We start from the raw sequence: 24,340 nt of genomic DNA on the forward strand, positions 1-24,340 counted from the left end.
TTTTTATTAAAAACTATCATGGATTTACTATTTTTCTTCCTAACTAGAAGCGTACCAAGGAATACACACACACACACACACACACACACACACACACACACACACACACAATTATTGTGTAGCCCAGTACTGCCAGATTACTATTATTTCAAAAGTTTGAAAATCTGGGTTTCTTTGTGAAATTTTAAATGTTGTTAACAAATTCTAAAAACCACAGAACACATTCTGGGGGCAAAAAAAAAAAAAAAACATATTGGAGTACACATACAATAAATAATTCATTTGGACTAGGTTGGACAGTTTATAACGTCTGATGTAGTTAATACCTTTTGATGTTTTAGAATCAAAATAAATAGTATGATTTTACCTCTATATAATTCACTGACTGTATAATATTTTAGTTACATATAAATAATTAAATTATATATGTATATTTTTTGAAGAATGGATATGATAATTAAAATTATGTGAAAAATTAAAAAAAAAAAGAATAGTACCTAGTACACATAAGGCACTACACATATGTTTGTAGAATGAATTAAAGAATACAGGGAATAGCCAGGTAACATAAATAAGAGGGCTTGGAATAAGTGAAGGATTTTACACATGGTTAAAAAATGAGGAAAACTGAGGGCACCGGGGTGGCTCAGTCAGTTGGGCATCCAACTTCATCTCAGGTCACGACCTCATGGCTTGCAGGTTCGAGCCCTGCATCAGGCTCTGCGCCGATTCAGATTCTGTGTCTTCCTCTCTCTCTGCCCCTTGCCCAGTCACACACTCTCTCTCTCTCTCTAAATAAATAAATAAATAAAAATAATAAAAAAAATTTTTTAAATGAGGAAAACTGAAGAGTATAGGCCCTATCTAAAGAGTGGTACACTTTTTAGCTCTAGAAAATTGTTGCCATATTTTGTGATGCAAAAGATAATCTGGAAACCTGGATTTTTATAAGAAGCTGCCAGTTTTTTTAATTTAAATTTCAAAAGTTTTTAAATCCTGTGTAGTCCAAACAAAACACATCTGCAGGCCTGATTCATCACCCAGACAATGTTTTGTTTAGGTCCTAGATTTGACTTGTATTAACTGTGTAGCCTTCAGTAAGTCATTAAAATTCTCAAACGCATCCATCAGTAAAATGGGGAGACTTGGAATTCAAAAGCTGGAAACTGTCATTCCACTACCAAATACAGCCTACAGAAAAGTTTTATTTGGTTAGCACTTTTTCTTAACCCATTTCAATGCCTTTAGATGAGGAATGCACTCTACTAATTGCCACAGGCCCTACCACATTCTCTCATTTTACACAGACTGCTTCTTCCAGTTCATTTCCATTAACTGAGTGCCATCTATATGCAATGAAGTTTCATCACTGAATTAGAAAATCTCTAATATTTTATAGAGTTATCATGAGCATTAATTCTACCTTCTCTATTTAGTTTTTACATAACCATTTGTCTATTAGAAAGTCCAGACTAGGGATTCACAAAATTATTTATACTCTTTCACAACCAGAAAGAGCCTTAATGATTATCTAGCAAAATTGAACCCTTTTGTATTACATAGATGAAAAGACTGAGGCCAAACTGCTTAAGTTGCTTGCTCAGAGCTTCCCAGTATAGTCAGTGCAGGACAATTTAAGCTGACAAACATTAACAAAATATTCACTTTGTGCAAGACCATAACCTGGAGCTACAAAGAGAAACAAGAACTGTTGCTACTTCTCCAGGGTATACAGCTAGTAAAGGGCACAGACACATTAACATGAAGTCCCTATTTAAGAGGCACATGCTAAAAGGAGGGATTAATTTGTTTCCTTTTTAGTGGGATCTGAGAAACCTCCTAAGGAAACATTTGAACAGGGTTTAAATAATTAGAACTCATATTATAGACAAGAAGTGAAGGGACAGCATGAAAAAGCCAAGAAGGAAATAAATGGACAGCATATTCAACAAAAGTAAGTAAATCAGCATAGCTGGCGTGGAATGATAAAAAATAATCTGAAAAAGCAAAGCATAAACAAATTCTAAGGGGCACTGCCTCCTATTTTCTTCTTTAGCCTACTGACCCAAACACCGAGAACAGAGCTAAATATAATGGGAACACATTAATAATTTATAATGAATAAAACAGTAATGGCAGACAGAATCTAAGGTGGGATTGTTATATGTCATGCACTATACTAAACACTTCATATGCACTACCTCCTTTAATTCTCATTCAAAAATCAATGACATAGGTACTAATATTACTCTCATAGCATATAAGTACTAAAACTCAAAAAGGATAGTTTTTCCAAAATCACACCGCTTAAAAAGTGGATTCACACCCAACTTATCTGTCTCTCCAAAGCCTATGAACTAAACCAAGATAAATTCCAACAAATGCACCGATCAGACAATTTACAATCAGATTATCAATCTCCAAATATCAATAGCTGTACTGCAGAAGAGGGACAAGGAGAAGGTGACAGAGAAAGGCTCCTTGCCAGGGCCGATTTAACTGAATTCCCTAACCTTAAAAACGCTTCCGTCCTGAGGTCTAAGAATGTTCTGGAGAAGACAGTATAAAGCTTTAAAACTTCCTATGACCGGGGGAACCTTATTTTACTTTGGGGAACTTCAAGTTCCTTGTCTGAAAAATGGTAGAGCAATACCTACACTATACTGGATGTTATGAGAATGAGATAATGCATATAAAGCGTTTAACACAATTCCAGGCACGTCGTAAAGCTCAGTTGTCTACAACACAGTCCCTGCTCATGTAATCAAGTAACTAGAGGGGGAACTAGAAAAGTTGGAGGCTCCCAACACGGTTTGGGAGAGTATAACCATATTCGGAGACTGTTTGGAAAAGAGATCCAAAATATCCCTTGAGTGATAGGTTACCCTGATTCCCTCAGGGCCATGCAATACGGCGGCGGCGGAACGACGGAGTAACCAAGCAGAGACTGGCCGTTCTGTTCCCCTCCACAGCCCCAGAGCCTAAGGCAGAGGGCGGCACAGGGGCTCAGTAACTGACAAACTTGCAAAGAGGCCTCCAGCCCTCTGCAACTCCGAGGCGAAAGACTTACCCTAAGGCCAGCTTCCCCCTCAGATTCTGCATCCATAATGCACCTGAAACATCAACACAAGCCGTCAGCTGAGCCCACCTCCACTCCCTTCTGCCTCCCCTAAACCTCTAACTGATTCCTACCCAAACGTTCCAGTCTTGCCGCCGCCATCTTTCTCCCTCCCTCTACGGAAGCCTCCGAGTTCCTGGGCTGCCTGGACTTGGCGAGTGCGCAAGTCTCAGGTTGCGCTCCCCTGCAGGAGACCCAGCAGTATTTACACCCGCGATGTTGTCAGGGAGACCGCGAACGCGCTGCCTGCACTTCAGATGTGATCCGGCCAGCTTTGCCTGGGAATGAATGACTTTAATAAAGGCCGAAAACTAGTGAGTTTCCGGAAACTCATCAGGATCCCGAGAAATTAAGAAACTTCACCTCACAAACGTTCTGAAAGGATTAGAAAAAACAGAGACCGTGAACAAGCCACCTAACGTGGGTGGGCCTCAGTTTTCGTGTCAGAGAAACAGAAATAACGATCCCTACCGCAGAGGCTTGTTGTAAAAATCACGAGATCATGTGGAAAGCTCTTTTAAAGAAAAAACAGCTCAAATACGAAGTATGATGTCCTAATCCCTGTTAATCTCCAGGTTGGCCTCCAAGAGATAAATTAATATACATCAGGAATTTGCTATCATATATGCCCGGCAGGCATTTCACTAAATCCCAAGTATTCCTCACAGCAATCCAACAAGGCATGCATTATCATCTTCCTTCTCCAATGAGGAAACAGATTCGTTTAGGGTGAATTCAGATAACTGGCAAAATCACTAATTCAGTGTAGGACTGGATGCCTCGGAAGTTAGTGCCCCTACCCACAACCAAATATATGTTTGACCTCTCTGTATTAGAATAGATATTTCAGGTTTCGTTCGCTACAGATGCAGGAGTGCCACGTACGCTATGCAAACAAGCAACACAGGGGCAGGAGAGTGTAAACGCAGAATCTGAAATTTCCATTCCTTTTCCTCCACAGCAGTCCCTTTCACAGAGTTGGCAATCAACGAGGCTCTTCTACTCCTCCTTGGATACCAGGACAGTTGCAGCCAGTTGCAGAATTTCCAGCCAGTTGCAGAATCTCCTCCTTTCCTTTCAGATTTCTGATTCGAACTTTTATCTTTTTGCTACCTGGCTTGCTGTAGGTATCTTTAAAGAATCTCCAGAGTTAGCAAAGTGCCCAGAGCGTTCAAAAATACTTGACGGGATAGAGTTGAACAGGTCCAAAAAGTAAAGCTGCTGTGCGGGGAGGTGACTCCGCTAGACTAACCCTTTAATTATGTGCCTTGCTGTAGGAGGTGAAAATGCCTAACCCCCAGGCTGGACTGTGGCAGCACCAGACCTTCCGGCCCCGGGCGGGGCTGCGGGGCAGAGCGCCAGGCTCGCGTCAGCGTTCTTCCCAGCCCGGGGGCTGCGGGAGCGGAGCGCGCGGTGCCGCCTGGGCCTCGGCGCGCGCCGTAGCGGCGGGCCCGGCGAGGCGGGGCTCCGAGCCAACCCCGCCCCCTTCCCGGCTACAGCGTGGGGTTGCTATCGGTCTGCGCCTGTGGCTCGTTCGTCTTTTCCCAGTGGCCTGTGATCATGGGGCAGGAGCCGCGCACGCTGCCGCCCTCTCCTAACTGGTACTGCGCCCGATGCAGTGATGCCGTGCCTGGGGGCCTCTTCGGCTTCGCGGCGCGGACCTCCGTTTTCCTTGTCCGCGTGGGCCCGGGCGCCGGCGCGATCCCTGGGACGCCCCCATTTCGAGGTAACTCCCCACCTCTGGGCCCCCTCCTTCCTGCCCTTCTTGGGTTCGCCAGAGGCGCTAAGTGGGTTTTTCTAGCTACCCTTCTCTACAGATGGGGAAACTTGAGGCCCAGGTAGGCAGAAAGATCTCTCACAGTCACTAAGCTTAGTTGCGTCCGCATCTCCAAGATTGAGCTACACCACGCTGTGGCTGAGCAGTCCCGCCTCCTGGTGCTCTCACGTCGGACCTCTCACTCGCTGAAGTTATCCCTATCTAGACCCAGGCATTTATAACATGTGTGGCCTCCCTCCCCCTACGCAGCGCGCGCCGGCCCCCTAGAAGCCTTTCTGGGTTTAAGGGGCTGCCTACAGCGCCAGGCCCTACGCAAGATCCTGCAAATACAGAATACTCGTTGCTGTAAGATTAATGTGTTGAGCCAGATGCTTTCGGGCTCCAAACTAGATTTTGATCATGCCCTGGGATGTGGCAAGCCAGGTATTTCTTCTTTCCCAAATGACCTCTGGCCAGATCTAAATAAGAATCACTTTTACATTCTTCATTTGAGCCACTCCTCAGCCTGTGAACGGTCAGCATCAAGGGATAGCAACAGCATTTTACGGTTGAAAAGAGTGAGACTCAAGGAGATAAAATGGGCTGAAGTCTTGTGGCAGAGCCAGAACCAGCACTTGGGATTTCTGATTGTGAGTGCCTGGATATTTTTGTTATACCACGGGATAAGTGAGGTCCCACCCCACCCATCTAACAACAGAATGATTCTGCCAGGAATCTCAGGTAGCACTCTAACCTGGAATCTGGTTTTGCTTGAAGTCATAGGGGAATTGGTGGGACACACCGAAAGGGTCTCTGGCTTCACGTTTTCACATCACCCGGGTCAATACAACCTCTGTGCCACGAGCTCTGATGATGGGACTGTGAAAATCTGGGATGTAGAGACAAAAGCAGTTGTGACAGAGCATGCACTCCATCAGGTACCATGGCTTACTGCTTTCTCAGACCGTTATTAGATATCTGTGCTGAGGGTTCTTTTGTTTCAAGTATGCTAGCTCATCTGTTAATTTTCATGATAATGTTTATTAGTTGGATGAGAATAAGATGCCTCAAAACTTTTTTGGAAGGAGATAACATATAAACCAGAGGTCAGCAAACTACAGTGTGCTGCCTGTTTTTGCAGATTGTTTTATTGGAATGCTACCACAGTCAATTCATTTAAGTATTGGCTGCTTGCATGCTACAAGGCAGACTTGGGTAGTTGCACTAGAGACAGTATGGCCCACAAATCAAAAAATATCTACTCTCTGGTTCTGTCCATGAAAAAGACTCCTAATATAAACTGTAAATGAGTGAATAAAACTTGTTTCTAAACCAGATGATTACTTGATAAACCTGCCTTTTCAGAGAGTGTAGAAAAGGAGAAGACTCACTTAATCTTAGTAAGAACTTTGCATTAAGCTATTAAAGGAAGAAATGGTTTTAATGGTTCCTTGATCCTTAGGAGCTTAAATTCTACCATTTGGTTAATGTACTCTTGGCGTACAAGTGGCACTAACACTAATTAAGTACCCCTCAACGTGCCTAGTATAGTACAGGTTTAAAATGAGGTAAAAATTCAGCATTGACAAATGAGAAGCAAATGTGTGTGTTTGTTTTGTTTTAAAGCATACAATATCAGCATTGCACTGGTCTCCTCAAGTAAAGGATTTAATAGTATCTGGAGATGAAAAAGGAGTAGTTTTCTGTTACTGGCTTAACAGAAATGACAGCCAGCACCTCTTTATAGAACCCAGGACAATTTTCTGTCTTACTTGCTCACCTCATCATGAAGATTTAGTAGCCATTGGGTAAGTACTATCCCCTCTGTATTGGTAATTTATTTTTGTTAATGAGCATATTTTGCATTTGCTTTATCTTTTCCTGTCCCTTTATTCTTCAAAGGAAATGAGTTATAGGTATTAACCACTCCTTGGGCCCTTGGTAGCCTTTATTCCTATGACTTCCAGGTCCTCGCTATCTCTCTGCCTTTTTATTTCCTTAGTTTCTTCGATAATGTACTTTGCTCATTCTTCATATCTGATTTCTTCAGTCAGCCTCCAAATGTAGGAAATACCCTCTTTCCCCCTTTTTCTCCCTCAGTACTCAGGCTTGGAGATAACATTTACTCCCGGAGTGTCAGAGGACTCAGTTCTGTCCTGGTTCTCAGCCCTCCCTCTGGATTGGGAGAGTGTTTTGGCATTGGGCTCTGCCTCCACCTTGATCAATCACCAAGGTTGTTTCACATGAACTGCCTTGAGCAGGCACCCCCTTTTCCCTCACCACTCCATTTACCTCTATCCCAAAGATGTCCTTTCACACTAGTTTGAACACATGACATAAGCACTAGAGTGTCGGAGGACAAAGTATGGCGGGAGTGGACTCACGAGACTGAAGGTACAGTAGCAAAGGTACACGTGGAGACAGCAAACTTTTGTTTGTTGAACAAATGTGCGTAGACATGAAGCCAGAGGAGGTATGTGGCAGTTAAGGGAATATTAAATGGAAAATAATAAGGGCATGTTTTTATGCTGATGGAAATGAGGCAGAAGAGGGAGAGCTGAATACACGGAAAATGTAGTAAATACAGGAGTGATGTTGAGAAGTCAAGAGGGGACTGGATCCAGATCACAAGTAGAAAGGATAAGTGAGAACATGGAAATAGGGCAGGTGAGTTTGGAGATCTGGTTGGAAGAGGAGGGTGTTTCATCCTCCTGGCTTCTGCTTTTCTCCGTGAGGCATAAATCAGAAGGTGGAGTCAGGTTCAGAGTGGGGCTGAAAGCATGCAGAAAGATGTGAAAATAGTCCTCTCAGAGAATAGGAAAATGAGCTTACTGAGAGAGAATGTAGGACGAATGGTCCCTATTAAGTGCCAGGCTATGGATCAAAGTTATGAATTCAAAGTAAACTATTCAAGCTGATTGAGAAAGACTTTGGTTGGATCCAAGAAGGTTTGGGGTTTTGTGGAATAAATACCTCTAGGAGAGAGGGCACAAAGGAGCTAATGGTGTTTTTAAAGTTGTGATCATAATGATGGATCATGAAATCTGTGGCCTGAGGGGAAGGATAGGAAGACAGGTGTGGGAGCTTAATAGTGAAATGGAAGGGATCTGTGCATGCATGCATTGGTGACCTGCTAGGTGAAGTGGCAGCAGTGTTGCACTGGGGCACTAGAGAGGGAGCAGAAAAGGTGGCAGGTGTGGATCAGAGAAGGTTGAATCAGACCAACCTTGAAAGATGAGCAAGAATTCACGAGAAGAAATCTTTCAGGTATTAGGAACTGCATAGACACAGGATTGAATCAGAATGATTTGTTTCTGGAGGATCTTCAAAATGGTGATCCTTCCCTAAAGGGCTGATTAAAATTGCAGGACAGCTTGGTTACTGGACTGTAAGGTTGCATAACTTGAAGGTTTTCAAAGTCTGTGTCTGCAAAGACCGATAACAGTCTATGATTTTTTTTTTTTAATAAAGCTGTAATAGGGGAAATGTTTCTAATAAAAGAAAAATAAGTAGAGCTAGAATGTGTTTTTCCCTGTAGGATTGTCTAGTATGTAGGAAATGTAAATAGGTACACCCGCTTTGGAGAGCAGTGTTGCACATTCTAGTAAAGCAAAGGTGTACACATCTTAACATCCTGGCAGTTCCATTACTAGGCATCAAATCTGAAATTGTCTTAAGTGTGCATAAGATTATTAATGTCATTTTTTTGTTTGTAATAGCAAAAAACGGAAGCCCTTCAAAAGGGAAAATGAATAAACTTGTGCTGTCTTCATCAAGGGAGTGCTATCCAATAGTACAAATGACTGACCAGGAACTAGAGTTACATGCTTCAACATGGATGACTCACTAACAGTGAGTGAAAAAAAAACAATCTACAGAAAAACAGGCCTCATGATACCATTTCTATGAAGTTTTAAAACCTACAAAATCATCTTCTGTCATCTTTAGGAATCTATACAAAGAAAGGCTAGGAATGTTGGAACACAGAATTCACCAATATCAGTTTACCTCTGGGAAAGAGAGGGAAAGAGGTTTGATTGGGGTGGGACGTACAAAGGATTTCAACTATATTGGTAATTGGGTGTATTCTTTTCTTAAGCTGGTTCTTCGGTATTCTTTATGTGTGTGAAAAAACTATAAGAATTTCTCAGCTTCCTCTGAATTCAAAAATGATAGTCTTGAAATACCCAGATCTAGAAGCTACAGTACTGCAGCTTTTGTTAAGTTCATAGTTAGAGAAATAGGATCACGTATTTAAAAAGGGCCGGGGAATAGGTTTAAGTGCGTTAGGTCAAATTCATCTGGAATTAGAGGGATTGCTGGGCCCCCAAAATAACCATTCTTCTGTAAGTTCCCTTCAAACACAAGCATGCTTTACACCTTGAGCTTGCTGCCAGGCAGTGTATGCAGTATTACTTAGTGCCAAGAGCTTGATTGGAGAGGTGGGGCACAAATGTGTCAGGACCACCAGGAAACAGAAAGTGAACACTTTGGAAAAAAGGACAAAACAAGATTCTTTCTTTCTTCCCTTCCCTCTTCCTCCAAACACACTTACCTTTTAGAAATGTAGAGTGATAACTCTTAAGTCAGAATGTTTACTGTTCTGTCTTCATTTTCCAGTAATATTTCTAACTCTTGTTTTTTAGCTACAAGGATGGCATAGTGGTTATAATTGACATCAGTAAGAAAGGAGAAGTTATTCACAGGCTTCGAGGCCACGATGATGAGATTCACTCCATAGCCTGGTGTCCCCTGCCTGGCGAAGATTGTTTATCCATAAGTCAAGAGGAAAATTCAGGTAGAGATGATTTAAGATCTAAAGAACAATGTGGATAAAACTGTATCATTTGAATTACATTTAAAACTTTAGCTCTTACAGATCAGATCTATAAATGTAATATCTAAGTTTTAGGATCCCTTGAAAACTAGTTTTTCTTTTGACAAGTTCATGTTTCATGTAAATTAAAAACAAAATTACCATCTCTACCCTAGAAGAACCTGCAATTCCCAATGGTAAAGTCACAGCACAAACTCCAGTAACAAAAGGCTGCTACTTAGCCACTGGAAGCAAAGATCAGACCATTCGAATCTGGAGCTGCTCTAGAGGCCGAGGTAAGATTCATGTTTGGTGTTTCTTTTGTGATATAACCTATAGTGACTGGTAGAAGTAGAAACTTTTTTATTGTGTCTTGTTATCCTAAGAGTGTGTCATCAGCTAGAAGGCAGTTCTTTACTTTTCTATCCAGAAAGTTACTTCACTAGTTTAGCCTGGGCTAGAACTCCCTGTGCTCTGAACATCTGACTTTGGTTTTGGACCAAAGAGGGTTTCTGATGCGTTCATAGAAGGGCCATCATTTGTCACGGAAGGCAAGATGTTGGTTATAAGGATAGGAATGTTGGAACTTGGCAAGGCCTGAATCAGAGGATTGGGAAAGATCTCTAGAGCTAAAGGGTTTTTTTTGTTTGTTTGTTTGTTTTATTTATTTATTTATTTATTTTTTGTTAACGTTTTATTTATTTTTGAGACAGGGAGAGACAGAGCATGAACGGGGGAGGGTCAGAGAGAGGGAGACACAGAATCTGAAACAGGCTCCAGGCTCTGAGCTGTCAGCACAGAGCCTGACGCGGGGCTCGAACTCACTGACCGTGAGATCACGACCTGAGCTGAAGTCGGCCGCTTAACCGACTGAGCCACCCAGGCGCCCCTAGAGCTAAAGGTTTTAATACACAAATGCAGAATAATACGTACCCAGTGTAGAAGCGCATGTTTAAATGTTAAAGTTCATTTTATCCAAATTTCAGGGACCCTCAGTCATTCGGCTTTCCCAGGCTTGTCTCTTTGAACAGAACATTTGCCTTCAATTTAGAAATTGAGAGGAACTCCAAGCAAAGTGGATGTTACACTTATAATAAAACTCTAGCCTTTGTCTTTATAGCAGTCTTCTTTCTCTATATGCTTTAGTGCATATAAAGCAAATAGCATAGTGCTTGGCCATAATTCTAACATAGTCAGTGGTAACTAATACAATAATTTTGGAAAATGGAATTTTTTTAAAGAATTTTGGACTGCTTTTGGAGATACTAGGGCTGATACTCCCAGGTGGGACAACATAAGGCCCAGGATCCCTCCAGAAGGGTAACTTCTAAACCTTGTTAGATTTCTTGCCACTCTCCCCTGCCAACTTTGGAGAATCTGGAGTTGTGTTACTACCTGGGTTCACAATTCCAGTTGAAACCCCATTTTCCCAAACAGACAATATTAATGTGTGCTCAGGTTGCCAGGATAGCCTATAAAAAGTTTGTTTTACCTGAATTAGACAAGTATTAAAACTATGTGTAATAACGTTTCCATGAGAAAATGAGGTCTGCATTCTAAGTAACCAAACTAACAAACTTTTAAACTGTACTGTGAACTGCTGGGGACTTTGCACGTGTGTTTTCACCGACTTGAGCACCCACCGACTTTCTTTCAATCTGCAGGGGTGATGGTTTTGAAATTGCCCTTTCTGAAGAGAAGAGGAGGGGGTATAGACCCAACTATTAAAGAACGCCTTTGGTTGACACTGCATTGGCCCAAGGATCAACCAACACAGCTGGTATCCAGCTGTTTTGGGTAAGTTTTTCTGGTCATGCCCTCTCTGACATATTTTGTTTTCCTCTCTAGCTTCTTGAGGAATTCCTAGGCTCCTCTTTCTAGACATAGAAGATGGAAAAGGCAAGGGCTAAGGCTTATACTGTGACAGGCCATTTGTAATGGAAAAATCATGGGACAGATACCTGTGTTGTCTACTTACAGTGCTGAAAAAATACCAAATAAGTATAGCCTGGTAATTAAGAGCATGGACTCCAAAGTCAGACCAAATTGCATTTCCAGATCAGTCTCTTACCTTCTATGTGTTCATGAGTGTGACCCTTCGAACTTCAATTACATCATGTGTAAAAGAGGGAGCTTAGAGAATTCCCATCTCTTTGGATGATTATAGCCATTCATTGAACAGAATTTAGTGAGTACTAGCTTCTAGTTGTTTGAGGTAATAAGTGAATTTAGCAGATAAAGGCCCTGATTTCAAATGAAATGGTACAGGGAAAGCAGATAAAAATCCCCCCCTAAAATGCTGGTCATGGCCCTACTCTCCCACACCATCCCAAAAAAGAGTATAGTATGTGTTTAAGCTTTGGGGCTGTGCAAATTATGGTGGCATTTTACTATTAAAACTGTTAGGAAAATCTGTTCCAGAGGAAGTGCAGCACATTGACGGTGTTCAAAATAAGGTAAGAACCAGAGTTGCTCTGTCTCCAGCAACTAGGTTCCCTTCCCCATACACAGTGACACCTTGTTTTTGTGTGTTCTTTCTGAGCTGTTCTGTGCACATTTCAGAATATGCAATTTTTTTCTCCTTAAAAGAACAACTGATAGAAATTATTTGGCAACTGAGGGCCCACACTCTCCCCACATCTCTTGTTTCCAGATTGCTTGTGAAAGAGAACTAGTGCTTGTTTTTCCTCACAGAGGTGAGCTGTTGCTGTGGGATCTCACTCAGTCCTGGAGACGGAAATATACCCTCTTTAGTGCTTCATCAGAAGGGCAGAATCATTCAAGAATTGTGTTTAACTTATGCCCTTTACAAACGGAGGACGACAAACAGCTGCTGCTTTCCACATCAATGGATAGAGATGTAAGCACTGCTTAGTTTGCATTCACCATTGTAGGGCCCGTGATTTAGGAATTGGATAGGATCAGAGGGCTTTTCAAACCATCCATCAGTTCTCACGCCCCGCCTTACACCCCCATGCCCAGCCCAATCTCAGAGTTACTGTTACTGTTACTGACCAGAGCTAACTGTGGGAACAGCAGAGAGTTAGGGGAAAGGTGAGAAACCACCAAGATGCCTTTTTGTTAGAGCAGCTATGGTGAAAGATCGTAGATGTGTCCAGGGAAGGATGTATGAGACCATCATGCTTTGGCTTTAAAATATTCTTGTCTATAGTTAAGGTAGCAGAACCATCTGCTCTTGATGAAATCTCCAAGAGAGAATTGGCTATATTTAAGAATCTGTGACTTCATTGTTTTGCAGTTAGGCTAGGCTTATTTGATAGACTTTGTTTTCTCCCAAACCTCTCTGTTAAATGAGTGAAGATTAAAAATGTAGCATTCCTCCTTCCCCTGGGGATAAGATATTTTGCTTTTTGAGATAGCCCCTCTCATTTTCCCACTGTCCTGAGACCATCTTCATTCTTAGTTAGGATTTGCTAAATGAGATTACCAATGCTATAGTACAGTACAGTGGAAAGGCTGCTGGACTCTGGGAAATGAGCGGCCTGTATCTGGTTTTATTCATTTACCCTGAATTCACTTAACATCTCTGGGAATAAATATATTCTAAGATCCCTTTGGGCCTACAATTTATTACTTTTTCTTTTCCTAAGAGATACTTCCTAAGAGAACTGATACTTTTCCTACTACCTATTAGAATAAATTATATTTGTATATTATAATATATATTCTTTATATGTTATTATTATATATTCTTTATATTACCCATTCTTTGAGTCCATCCTGTTTGAGATGTTGATTCTTTTTCCTGTTTTTCTGATTTATTTATTTATTTTTTTTTTTTTTTTTTTTTTTTTTTTTTACATTTAAACCCTAACCCTGGATATTTTTAGGTAAAATGTTGGGACATGGCCACCCTAGAGTGCTGCTGGTCCCTGCCTTCCCTTGGTGGATTTGCCTACAGCCTGGCTTTCTCTCCTGTGGACATGGGCTGTTTGGCCATAGGTGTTGGAGATGGTATGATCCGCGTATGGAATACACTCTCCATAAAGAACAACTATGATGTGAAAAATTTTTGGCAGGGGGTCAAGTCCAAGGTTACAGCGGTAAGGATGATTTCTTTGAGCTCTCTTGAACTTTTTTTCAAATAAGTAGTTGTTTTAGTAAGAAATTTGGAATAACCTGCATGTGCACTCACAGAAAATACATAAAGTTATAAACACATAATAAACAGTATCACACTATTAAAAATGATAATGTGGCTCTTTATTTGATGTGGAAAGATGTTGGTGATTCATGAAAAATGAAAATTACAAAACATGGAATGCAGGTTACACAACAATATGTATAATTTTTTTGTTTTTCTCCAAAGTGATACCTCTGTTGTGGCTCTTTAGTCTAAAAGCAGTAAATGTTTGTGGTTAAAAAGAAGACCATACAGAATTGTCATATCACTATATTGTTCACCTAAAACTAATACAACATTGTATGTCAATTATACTTTAGTAAAAAAAAAAAAAAAAAAAATTGTACCAATTAAAAGGGAAAAAAAGAAAACCAAACAGTATAGGAGTGTAGAAAGCAAAATATTTTCCTACTCTTCACTCCATGCTCCCACTTTCATTATCCAGAGAAGCACTGTTGACAACCTGTGATATATCTTTCCAAATTTTATTATTAACAGGATCTTATTTTCTAAACTATTCTGGAATCTTTTATCCCCACTCGACAGTGTTTCATACACATCATTTAAATATTTGAGCCTATTTTTTTTTCAACTGTATATATTTAACTTTATTCATAAAAAATATCTGGCAAGATATAAAATGGGCAGTGTGGTGTTTTGAACAAGTGAGATGACCCGTGACTTTCACATTGTTTTTAATACTTTGTTTCTTTTAAATGAGAATTTGTTACTTTTTAAATTAGGAGACACCAAGAGCGTGAAAGTGTTCCATTTGGATGCTCAAAAGATAACCTAAGGGCTCCCTTAACAGTATGCCGCTTCCCTCATGTTTTCTAGCTGTGCTGGCACCCAACCAAGGAAGGCTGTTTAGCTTTTGGAACTGATGATGGAAAAGTGGGATTGTATGACACCTACTCCAACAAGTAAGAAATAAAAGATTGTTTAGCCCATTGGCCATAATGTAGATGATGGAGTTAATTTTGATTCATAAACCTGGGTATACGTCGGAATTGGCCTGGGAAACATCTTTCAGATTCTGGCTCTGAGTCTGAGGCTTACAGCTTGGAATTTGATTTTTAAAAAATGTTTTCAGGTGGTGGTTCAGCCTGTCTGACCTATGGTTACCACTAAAATAAACCATTGGTTTATTTTTTCCCTCAGCTTTTCTTAACAAAAGTTTTCAGGCATCCATGAACATTGAAAGCGTAGTACAGAGAACATCTCTGCCTTCCATCTAGATTCACCAACTGTTAACAGTTTGCCATACTTGCCTTATTTTTGCACACTTAAAATTAACAGTAATTCTGTAATATCTAATATCCAATCGATGTACAGATTTCCTCAATTGAGCCAAAAATGCTTTTCCTAGCTATTTTTTTCTTTTTCAAATCCATTTTTAGTTTGGGTTCACACACTGCATTTTGTTAGGTCTCTTTAGTCTCTCTTATTCTAGAATACCACCCCCCACTTCTTTCATAACATTTGCCTTTTCAGTTTGAAGATTCTGGGTAAGTTTTTTTGTAGAATATTTTACATTTTGGTCTTTGTGTTGACTTCTAACTCATTTCAGTATTCCCTATATGTCCTGTAAACTAGAAGTTATGTATTGAGCTTCATCGTCCATTCTGGTTGTCCTTAGCCAAGGGGACTACTGGGATATGCTGTCAGTGTAAAATGCGTGCCAGAGTTCAGAGATAGTCCCTCCCCCGCCTCCAAATTAAAATGTCTCAGTAATTATTTTGATTATATTTTAAAAGATAATACTTCTGTATATTGAGCTAAATAAAATACATTATTAAAATTGAATTTCACTTATTTCTTTTGCTTCTGTTAATGTGGCTACAAGAAAGTTTTAAGATGCCTATGTGGTTCACACATAAAACTCACATTATGCAACTGTTGAACACAGTTATCCTAGATGCTTGAGTAGATTCCATACCTGCACCGTTCAGTTTGATAGCCACATGTAGCTATTTACAGTTAAAAGAACTAAAATTTAATAAAATGAGAAGTTCAGTTCCTTGGTCTCATGAGCCACATTTCAAGTGCACAAGGCCCAGTGCTTACTGAGCAGCACTGTTCTAGACCAGGGATTGGGGAGCCATGGCTCATGAATTAAGAATGGTTCTACCTTTTTAAGTTATTCGGAAAATATTAAAGAATATTTCATCACATGAAAATTAAATAAAATTCAGATTTCAGTGTCCATAAACAAAGCTCTTATTGGAACCCAGCCACTCATTTGTTTACACCTTATCGGAGCCTGCTTTCACACTACCAGAGCAGGGTGGGGGAGTTATGACAGAGACCTCAAGGCTCAAAAAGCCTTAGATATTTACTGTCTGTCCTTGTACAGGGTAAGTTTGCCTACCTGTTCCAGATCATTCATTTCTAAGTAAGAATTATTTACTATACTCAGAGTTAACCTTTTTAGATGCAATTTTGAGGTACACATGTGAACCTACATGCACTTAGTTACCTGCATTCTTTCGTTCTGCAGCTGGTAAACTCCACTTTCAATTCTCAAAAAATAATACACTATTGCAAAGAGGCATGTAAGAAAATAAAACTATATGTCATCACAAAACCGACTAATTCTATGAAATTACTATCTTCTGGTTATTATGAGGTGTGTAGTAGAAGGAAGGGTGCTGCCCTAGATACACTGTTAGGCATTCAGCCACAGATACTTATTCTGTTTCTTTCAGCCCAGAGAAATTGGGGTTTATTGTCTAGAATGACAACAACAAATGTGTCAGAAACATAGAAATAAATAAGTCAGCAGCTAGTTTTGTCATAGGTTCTGGATTCCTGGAATTCTCAAATCCTACAAAGAATACAGTTTACAGTTAAGGTAACAGCCACACTGCCCATTACTGACACCTCACATGTCATTAATCACCACAGCCTTCAAAATTACCCTCAAGAGCAAGTTTTCTTACAAAAACTTTAAAACTGAACTATTCTAAAATCTTGTCTTAGTTTAAGAATATGATATTAATGACAGGGTAAGCCTAAAATGACTTCTAGTCTTTTATCTGAAGGTGAGATGGGTTATATTTATATGATGACTGTATATGCTTAGCAGTAACCTTAGTTCTGGGCTGACTAGTTTGCATTTTCTGCCTTGTTCAGTATTTCTTCAGTTGTGATAGCCTTTACAGTGCTTATAACTACAGTAATATTAGAATACGTGACATTTAAGTAAAGTGGGCAACTCGGAGAGACGGGGGGGGGGGGAATTATTACAAAACGGGCCGAATTGGGGGGGGGGGGATAATATTTTTTTCTGGGTAAAGTGTGTTTGGGACTTTATCATTTTGGTAGTAGATATCATTACATGGTATATTATTGAAGTGTTTGCTTCTCTACAATCAGCTATTTGGAGAAGGATGCTGTTAAATTGCTTTTCTCTAACATCAGCAACTAATAAGGGAGCTTTTAGAAAAAGATGGGTCTGTTTTCCACTGTGTCTTCTGTTTAAATCTTTCTTTGTAATCCCCCTTCCCTCCAGACCGCCACAGATTTCCAGCACGTATCATAAGAAGACTGTGTACACTTTAGCCTGGGGGCCACCACTGCCCCCCATTTCACTCGGTGAGTATCTGAGCCATTCTCTAGCAAACATGAGAGTATTCTCTTTCTTTTAATTTAATTGTAAGACACTCAAGCTGGAAAGTTACAAATATTCTAGTGCAGTGACTGCTTATGCAGACTACTGTGTCCCCAGAGGTCCATGAGGGCAGTCATAGCAGGTGATGTTAGAAATCATTCGCCCATATTAAGCATCCCCAAACTCTTAAGCATTATTTGGTCTCTTCTAGCTGAATTTTTCCATTGTGCATGTAGTTGTCTCATGTTGGCTCCTGGTATCCAACCTAAAATTTGTTCACCAAAATTTGCTATCACTTTTTAATTTGATCAGAATTAGAATATTATTTAACTATAGTAATGCAGTAATGATTATCTGTTTTCACCTATAGTTACAGCAAACTTAGAATTCCTGAAATGATCTCTTGTCTTTACTGTATTCTGACCCTTTCCCTCTTCTGGCTGCTCAGCCCTCTCTTTCTTATCCCTAAAGAGATAGGTCTTTCAGAGTATCTTTTAAAATAAGTGTATTCATGGGGTGCTTGGATGGCTCAGCTGGTCTAGCATCTGACTCTTCATTTCAGTTCAGGTCATGATCTCACAGTTCATGGGAGCCCATGTCGGGCTCCACGCTGACAGTACAGAGCCTGCATGGGATTCTCCCTCTGCCCCTCTCCCACTCATGCATGCACTCCCTCCCTCCCTCTCTCTTTCAAAATAAATAAACTTAAAAAAAAAAAAAATCAGTCAGTGTATTCAGATGTTTTTGCTTAACTTTTCTTAACCAGCTATAATGAAACATCTGTCCATTTCCATAGTAATTGCACTACACAGAGAGGATAATGGAAGTCATGAGAACTCAAGCAGCCCTGTAGCTGTAGTTCATTCCTTCATTCATTTAACAACTGTTTACTGGATTCTTGATTTGCACCAGGCATAGTTCTAGCAGTAGTGAAAATGAAACTTGTCCTTACAGAAACCAACAAGAACCACTGTTTCCTTGTTAACAGTCAACAAGAAGATTGCCATAATACTAAAGAAATCATTGCTCTGAGGACAGCTTGTGACTTCCTATAACTTAAGAGTTAGTCATAGGAAAGCCTGCAGCTCCATATATTTAAATGCCCAAAGAGTAGGGTGCTCATTTCTGAAACAAAAGGCAAATTCTCATAAACACTGAGAACATGTTTTTTGACCCCAACTTTGGCACCCGTACTATTTGAATGGCAGAAGAGTGTTTAAAGCAGATCTGTTACATTAGAAATACTAGTTTAGATTTAGTGTCTTTTTACTCCTCCCAACAACTATGTTCATATACAAAGAACAGTGACTTTATTCTGGTGTGTTAATATAATTCTTTTAAAACAACTCAGACTATGCTATACTTGTACTGTAGTAACCAGTCGTTAAGCTGCTGAATTGCAAAAATGATAAGCTTTCTTTTCTTACCTCACTTAGGAGGAGAAGGAGACAGACCTTCCCTTACTTTATACAGCTGTGGAGGGGAAGGGATTGTCTTACAGCATAACCCTTGGAAGCTTGGTGGAGAGGCCTATGACATCAACAAACTAATCAGGGACACTAATTCAATCAAAGTGAGTTCTTATGATGTAAAGTCTTCTCCAAGTCTCTACATCTTCTTGGTTTCCCATTTTGCATAATAAATGCCATTATTAAAGATATCCATTATGCTCACTCAGATTTCTTAGATGTTCTTAAGAGCTTCAGTGAATTTGTGATTTATAAAACATAATGTAGAAGTCTTTATACCTGAGTAAAGCAAGGAAGTTAACCACAAAAAAAAAAAAAAGTTTGTCTCAATTGCCATGGTGATTTATGATAAACTTTCAGATCTTGGATATGAAGCATCCTTTTTAGGCCAGCTACTTACTCCAGAGTGAGACCTTGGTAAAGATAACTATAATATGGTGGCCAAGTGTGGCTAGAAGGTATTTTGCTCAAGACAGAATTGCCATTTTAATTTTCCATTTTTTACTGAAATAATTAACACATTTACACAAAAATAATACAAATAATTCCCTTTTATCCTTGACCCAGATATCCACATTTAATCACTTTTGCCTTACCATTTTATCAACGTCAGAACTGTCTTTTGAAGTGAAATATGTTGAGAGTTCTTTTACTCTTTCAAATGAGTATTTTTGTTGGTGCTCATTATTTTTGAATGGCTACCATAAAAATTACATTTAGTCATAAACTGAATTATTTTTATTGACTATATCCCTTCATTAAATGTCTCAACATTAACATTCAGCAATGAATAAAAGAGACAAAATTCCTGTTCCTAATGAGCTTTTAGTTTTGTGGCAGTTGAATATATATACAAGGAAGGGTGCCTGGCTGGCTCAGTCAGTGGAGTATGCGACTCTTGATTTTGGGGATGTGGTTTCAAGCCCCATATTGGGTGTAGAGATTACTTAAAAGTAAAATCTTTAAAAAAAAAAAAAGAAAAAAGAAAGAAACTTGGAATTCCTTCACGTGAACGGTAGCTGATGAAGCTGTTGGGCATACATGAGGTGGTCTAAAGAGACAAGTAAGAAAACAAGAGGGCCCAGTCAGCCTTGGGGAAAGACCAACCGAGTTATTAAAAAAAGGAACAGGAAAAGGGAAAGGAAAGAGAAAGAGAGGGAGGGAAAAGGAGGGAAGGGAAAGGAGAGGGAAAAGGAAAGGGAAAGGGAAAGGAAGGAAGAAAAGAAATAGAAATAGGAAGAAAACAAGGACATGTGTATGTATGTATATGTATGTATACGTATAGACGTGTGTGTGTGTGTATATACATATATATATACATATATGTTACTTATTTTGTTAAGGAGACATGACCCCCACGTTCTTAAATGGACATGTTACACTCTCTGTTGTGGGATAAAAATTAAAAAGTTTATTTTACAAGGTTAGACACTGTAGACATTGGGTATTTACTAGCCTCTCTTTTTTGTCCCAATTAAGGACATTACAATTTGAATATTTGCTCTTAGTAACTCTTTGGCTAATTATGTAGATTATGTACAAGTTGTAAAATTAGAACATTTCAAACTAGGGATTTTTTTTCTCATGCTGTCATTATTGATTTGTAAGACATGCGGAGAGAAGAACAGTGTGCTTTTAGTCAAGATTGGTTTGTTTTGCTTTCTAGTACAAATTGCCTGTACACACAGAGGTCAGCTGGAAAGCAGATGGCAAAATCATGGCCCTTGGCAACGAAGATGGGTATGTGTTTGTTTCTTAAAAAAACACAAATTCAGAAAACTTTGTTTTTGTATGTATTACACATTTGATCAAAAGCTGACTAATGCCATCTATAGTTTTAGTTGGGGTAGCTTAGTTGAATATGATATTCTGATCTGTCCTTAATATCCTTGAATGATCTGGAAGCTCTTTGTATTTTTGAGAATGCAAAATAAGTTGGGTATTTTCAGTCTAAAGAAATGTTTGCCCATTCAGTGTTTCAGCTGTTTTATGCTTCACAAAATGTTGGTCTGCACTGAAATGCATAAATCGTCCTTCATTTTTTTAAACTAAGCCTGGGAAGAAATGGTTTTTAGACCTCACCATGCTCTTTCCAATGTTGATCCTAATTACATAGTCCTAATTTAGCCATTGGCTCATTAATTCTTTTAGCTTTTCCATAGCACCGTTTATTACAAGAGCCTGATAAACACAACTGCTGCCCAGAGATTGATGGGATTTTTTCAAAGCTGAATACATTTGTTTAAAAAAACAACTTTTTGTTTTTGGCTCTCTATAAGAGAGTGACCTCTGCAGTGATAGATAGGGTTATCCTATTCCATTTCACCTTTAGTTGAGTGATGGAATGAGGGAGATACTTGTTTGCATTAGATTGTAATTTGACCATCCATCTTTCTTGTCTCATGGGTTTGTGACTCCAGATCAATAGAAATATTTCAAGTTCCCAACCTGAAACTGATATGTACCATCCAGCAGCATCACAAGCTTGTGAATACCATTAGCTGGCATCATGAGCACGGCAGTCAGCTGGAGCTGAGCTATCTGATGGCCTCTGGGTCCAACAATGCGGTCATTTATGTGCACAACCTGAAGACTGTCATAGGTAACTTTGCTTTCTTACATCCTGGGGCCATATGTGTTCAGCTATTCTGCATTCCAAGTTTTGTACCTTTTTACTTATTTTTTGGTATTAAAATGTTATTCTTATTGTTGCTTCTGCTTTCAAAAGTAATATATTCATCTTACTTATAATAAGACAAAAATTTCAAACATGACAAAAAGGTTAACTTAAAAAATGAAGTTCCTCCCATAATAACATCCCTCAGTCATAACCAGCATGATGAGTTTGCTGAATGTTTTCTCCAGTTTTTTTTTCAGTATTGTTACTGCTGGGCACCTGGGTGGCTCAGTTGGTTAAACCTCCAACTTTGGCTCAGATCATGATTTCGCAGTTCGTGGGTTCATGCCCTGTGTTGGGCTCTGTGCTGACAGCTCAGAGCCGGGAGCCTTCTTCGGGTTCTGTGTCTCCCTCTCTCCATGCCCCTCCCCTGCTCACGTGTGGTGTCTCTCTCTCTCTCTCTCTCTCTCTTAAAAATAAATAAACATTTTAAAAAATTTTTTTAGTAAAATAAAAATAAAAAAAATAATAGAGTATTGTTATTGCTAAGTGGCTCCAAAAAGATTGTGCCAGTTTATACCCTCTTCCTTCAGTGTTTGAGTATTTTACACACACATCCCATTCCCATGTTTGACTATATCTAATTCTCATGGTCCTGTGAGGTAGACTGTGTTAGCCGCATTTTCCTGATGTTTAAATTGAGGCCCAGAGAAGTTAGCTTAACTTCCTAAAGTCCCAAAGCTAGTGTGGAGGGGAGCCTAGATTCAAGCCTGATTGCAGAACCTATGTGTTCTGGTAAGTACTATTCCTGCCTAGCAGGTTGATCTTTTTCACATTTCCATGACTTATTCCTTAAGGAGTCTTTGACCCTGCTCAGCACCCACAAAAACCATAATAGGTGGTTAGAAGAGCCCTTTTTTTTAATACAAAACAAGTGCGATTACTTCTTTCCTAATATGAAGAAATTATAATCTGACATTGTGCTGTTTGAAGAGTAGTGCCAAGTATGTGCTGTGAAAATAGTGAAAACAGTTGACATTTTCATTTTCTCTAGAATTTCCAGTAGTTTTCTGAGAATCCTTATCTGTAACAACAAAAAATGATTCTAGCAGTGGTTCTCTCAAGTTAAAAGCAATATGGAAAACTATTAAAGTATAGACAGATTTTCCTAACAATAAGTAGTAGACAGTGTGTAACTAATGAGCATGATATGTTAGAAAGCTTATCCTGGTCTTTATCATTATTATCGGAATGCCAAGTTAAGCATCCACTTCGGCTGAGGGCATTGATTTAATTCCTCGGAGCAATGCAGATCTTTGTCTACTTTAACACTAATACCTTAGCTTGTTTTTTATTTTTTATCTACTGAATAATAGAACAAGGAAAAAAGTTGGCCAGAATCAATATCCCTTTCAGACTGGGAACTCTCATACTCTTGTTCAAACGTTCAACTGCTATTAACATTTTGTCATATTTGCTTGGTTTTTGTTTTTGTTTTGTTTCATTTTGTTTTGTTTTGTTTTGTTTTGTTTTTTGCTTTAAATATTTCTTTCAGGGAGAGGACCCCACACTCCTACTCAGTTAAGGGAAGCATTTTTACAGCCTTAAGGTCTTTTATTTTTTTTATATTTACCATGCCATGAATTCATATGGAATGGGTTCCAGCAGCTCAGACTCCTTTCCACTGGTCCTCACAGAGTGTGCTTCTCTGGGTGCTTCAGTTGAACCCAAGTACCTTTCTCCTTGGCTTCTTTCTTTTTCTGATCATTTTCCTTCACTGCTTCAGGAAGCTATCTTGGCTCTTCGAGTGCTTTATATGCTCAATACATACATTAGTTCTCTTGGCAAGAATCTTGTCCTTGTTTGTTTACAATAATGCCAAAAGCATGCTGGGTAACACCATAGGCTCTTCCAGTTTTGCCATGGTAAAATTTGTATGGCATTCCTTTTTGAACAGTGCCTATTCCCTTGATGTCCACAGTATCACTTTTCTTGTAGATTAACATGTATGTGGCCAAAGGAACAACTCCAAGTTTTCTAAAAGGCATAGGGAACATACAGCGAGTACCTCTCCTCTTTCCCTTTGTGTTGGTCCTTGTGGCAAATTATTAGAAAATGGCAGTTCTGGCTGAAAGGGATAATTGCTGCTTGATTCTCTATGTGTCTGTGTATGTACTTTTCCCAAACCTTTTGTGTTGAATGCGTCATTCTCTCCATGTCCCTTAATATTTGTGTATTTTGTAAGAATAAGGATATTCCCTTACAATCCACAATTCCACTATCAACTTGAGTTAATTTAACAATATACAATGGTTTAATCTATCATCCATATTCTAGTTTAGTTGATTGATCCAATAATATCCTTTATATCTAGAATAGTTTCTCAGCCCTTTTTCATTTTTAAACTGTATTTATTTTTGAGATAGCACACGCGTGAGCAAGGGAGGGGCAGAGAGAGAGAGGACAAGGAGAATCCCAAGCAGGCTCCACACTCAGCATGGATCCCAATGAAGGGCTCAATCTCATGACCATGAGACCACGACCTGAGTCAAAATTAAGAATCGGATGCTCAATCGAGCCACCCAGGCGCAAAGTCCAACATGAGGCTTGGTGTCAGGAGCTGAGAGATCATGACCTGAGCCAAAATCAGGAGTCAGATGCTTAAATGACTGGACTACCCAGGAACCCTACAGCCATTTTGTTTTTAATCTTTGAAGAATATTGCCCTGTTATTTTGTAGATGCCCCCTTAATTTGGTGTTTTTCTTATAGATTCAGATTATATATCTTTAGCTACCATAAAAGTGA

The 24,340-nt window shown here is 39.5% G+C and overlaps 3 protein-coding genes across 4 annotated transcripts in view; 1 reads left to right on the forward strand and 2 right to left on the reverse strand.

Annotated features, from left to right (window-relative positions):
- Positions 1–3,295, reverse strand: part of MRPL22 (mitochondrial ribosomal protein L22) — a 33,883-nt gene extending 30,588 nt beyond the window's left edge. Inside the window, exons 1-2 of the mRNA XM_049647928.1 lie at positions 3,193–3,295; positions 3,071–3,113 (exon numbers count right to left, since the gene is read on the reverse strand). Of these exons, the coding sequence (XP_049503885.1) occupies positions 3,071–3,113; positions 3,193–3,220 (71 nt within the window). The 5' untranslated portion in view covers positions 3,221–3,295. The remainder of the gene's footprint in view (positions 1–3,070; positions 3,114–3,192) is intronic.
- Positions 3,296–4,606: 1,311 nt separating this feature from the next.
- Positions 4,607–24,340, forward strand: part of GEMIN5 (gem nuclear organelle associated protein 5) — a 41,994-nt gene continuing 22,260 nt past the window's right edge. The window contains exons 1-13 of one of the 2 annotated variants that reach the window (XM_049647930.1): positions 4,607–4,844; positions 5,652–5,812; positions 6,501–6,682; positions 9,521–9,672; positions 9,867–9,986; positions 11,355–11,487; positions 12,385–12,550; positions 13,542–13,754; positions 14,672–14,757; positions 17,349–17,431; positions 18,884–19,020; positions 20,583–20,656; positions 21,337–21,518. In XM_049647930.1, coding sequence (XP_049503887.1) covers positions 4,679–4,844; positions 5,652–5,812; positions 6,501–6,682; positions 9,521–9,672; positions 9,867–9,986; positions 11,355–11,487; positions 12,385–12,550; positions 13,542–13,754; positions 14,672–14,757; positions 17,349–17,431; positions 18,884–19,020; positions 20,583–20,656; positions 21,337–21,518 — 1,855 coding nt within the window. In that variant the 5' untranslated portion in view covers positions 4,607–4,678. Of the gene's footprint in view, positions 5,813–6,500; positions 6,683–9,520; positions 9,673–9,866; positions 9,987–11,354; positions 11,488–12,384; positions 12,551–13,541; positions 13,755–14,671; positions 14,758–17,348; positions 17,432–18,883; positions 19,021–20,582; positions 20,657–21,336; positions 21,519–24,340 lie in introns of both variants that reach the window. The other variant, XM_049647929.1, reaches the window with a different exon arrangement.
- CNOT8 (CCR4-NOT transcription complex subunit 8) overlaps positions 21,788–24,340 on the reverse strand; it is a 41,882-nt gene continuing 39,329 nt past the window's right edge. The window contains exon 7 of the mRNA XM_049647933.1: positions 21,788–22,617. Coding sequence (XP_049503890.1) covers positions 22,474–22,617 — 144 coding nt within the window. The 3' untranslated portion in view covers positions 21,788–22,473. The remainder of the gene's footprint in view (positions 22,618–24,340) is intronic.

Source organism: Panthera uncia (genome assembly GCF_023721935.1).
Source record: "Panthera uncia isolate 11264 chromosome A1 unlocalized genomic scaffold, Puncia_PCG_1.0 HiC_scaffold_17, whole genome shotgun sequence".
Taxonomy (NCBI): domain Eukaryota; kingdom Metazoa; phylum Chordata; class Mammalia; order Carnivora; family Felidae; genus Panthera; species Panthera uncia.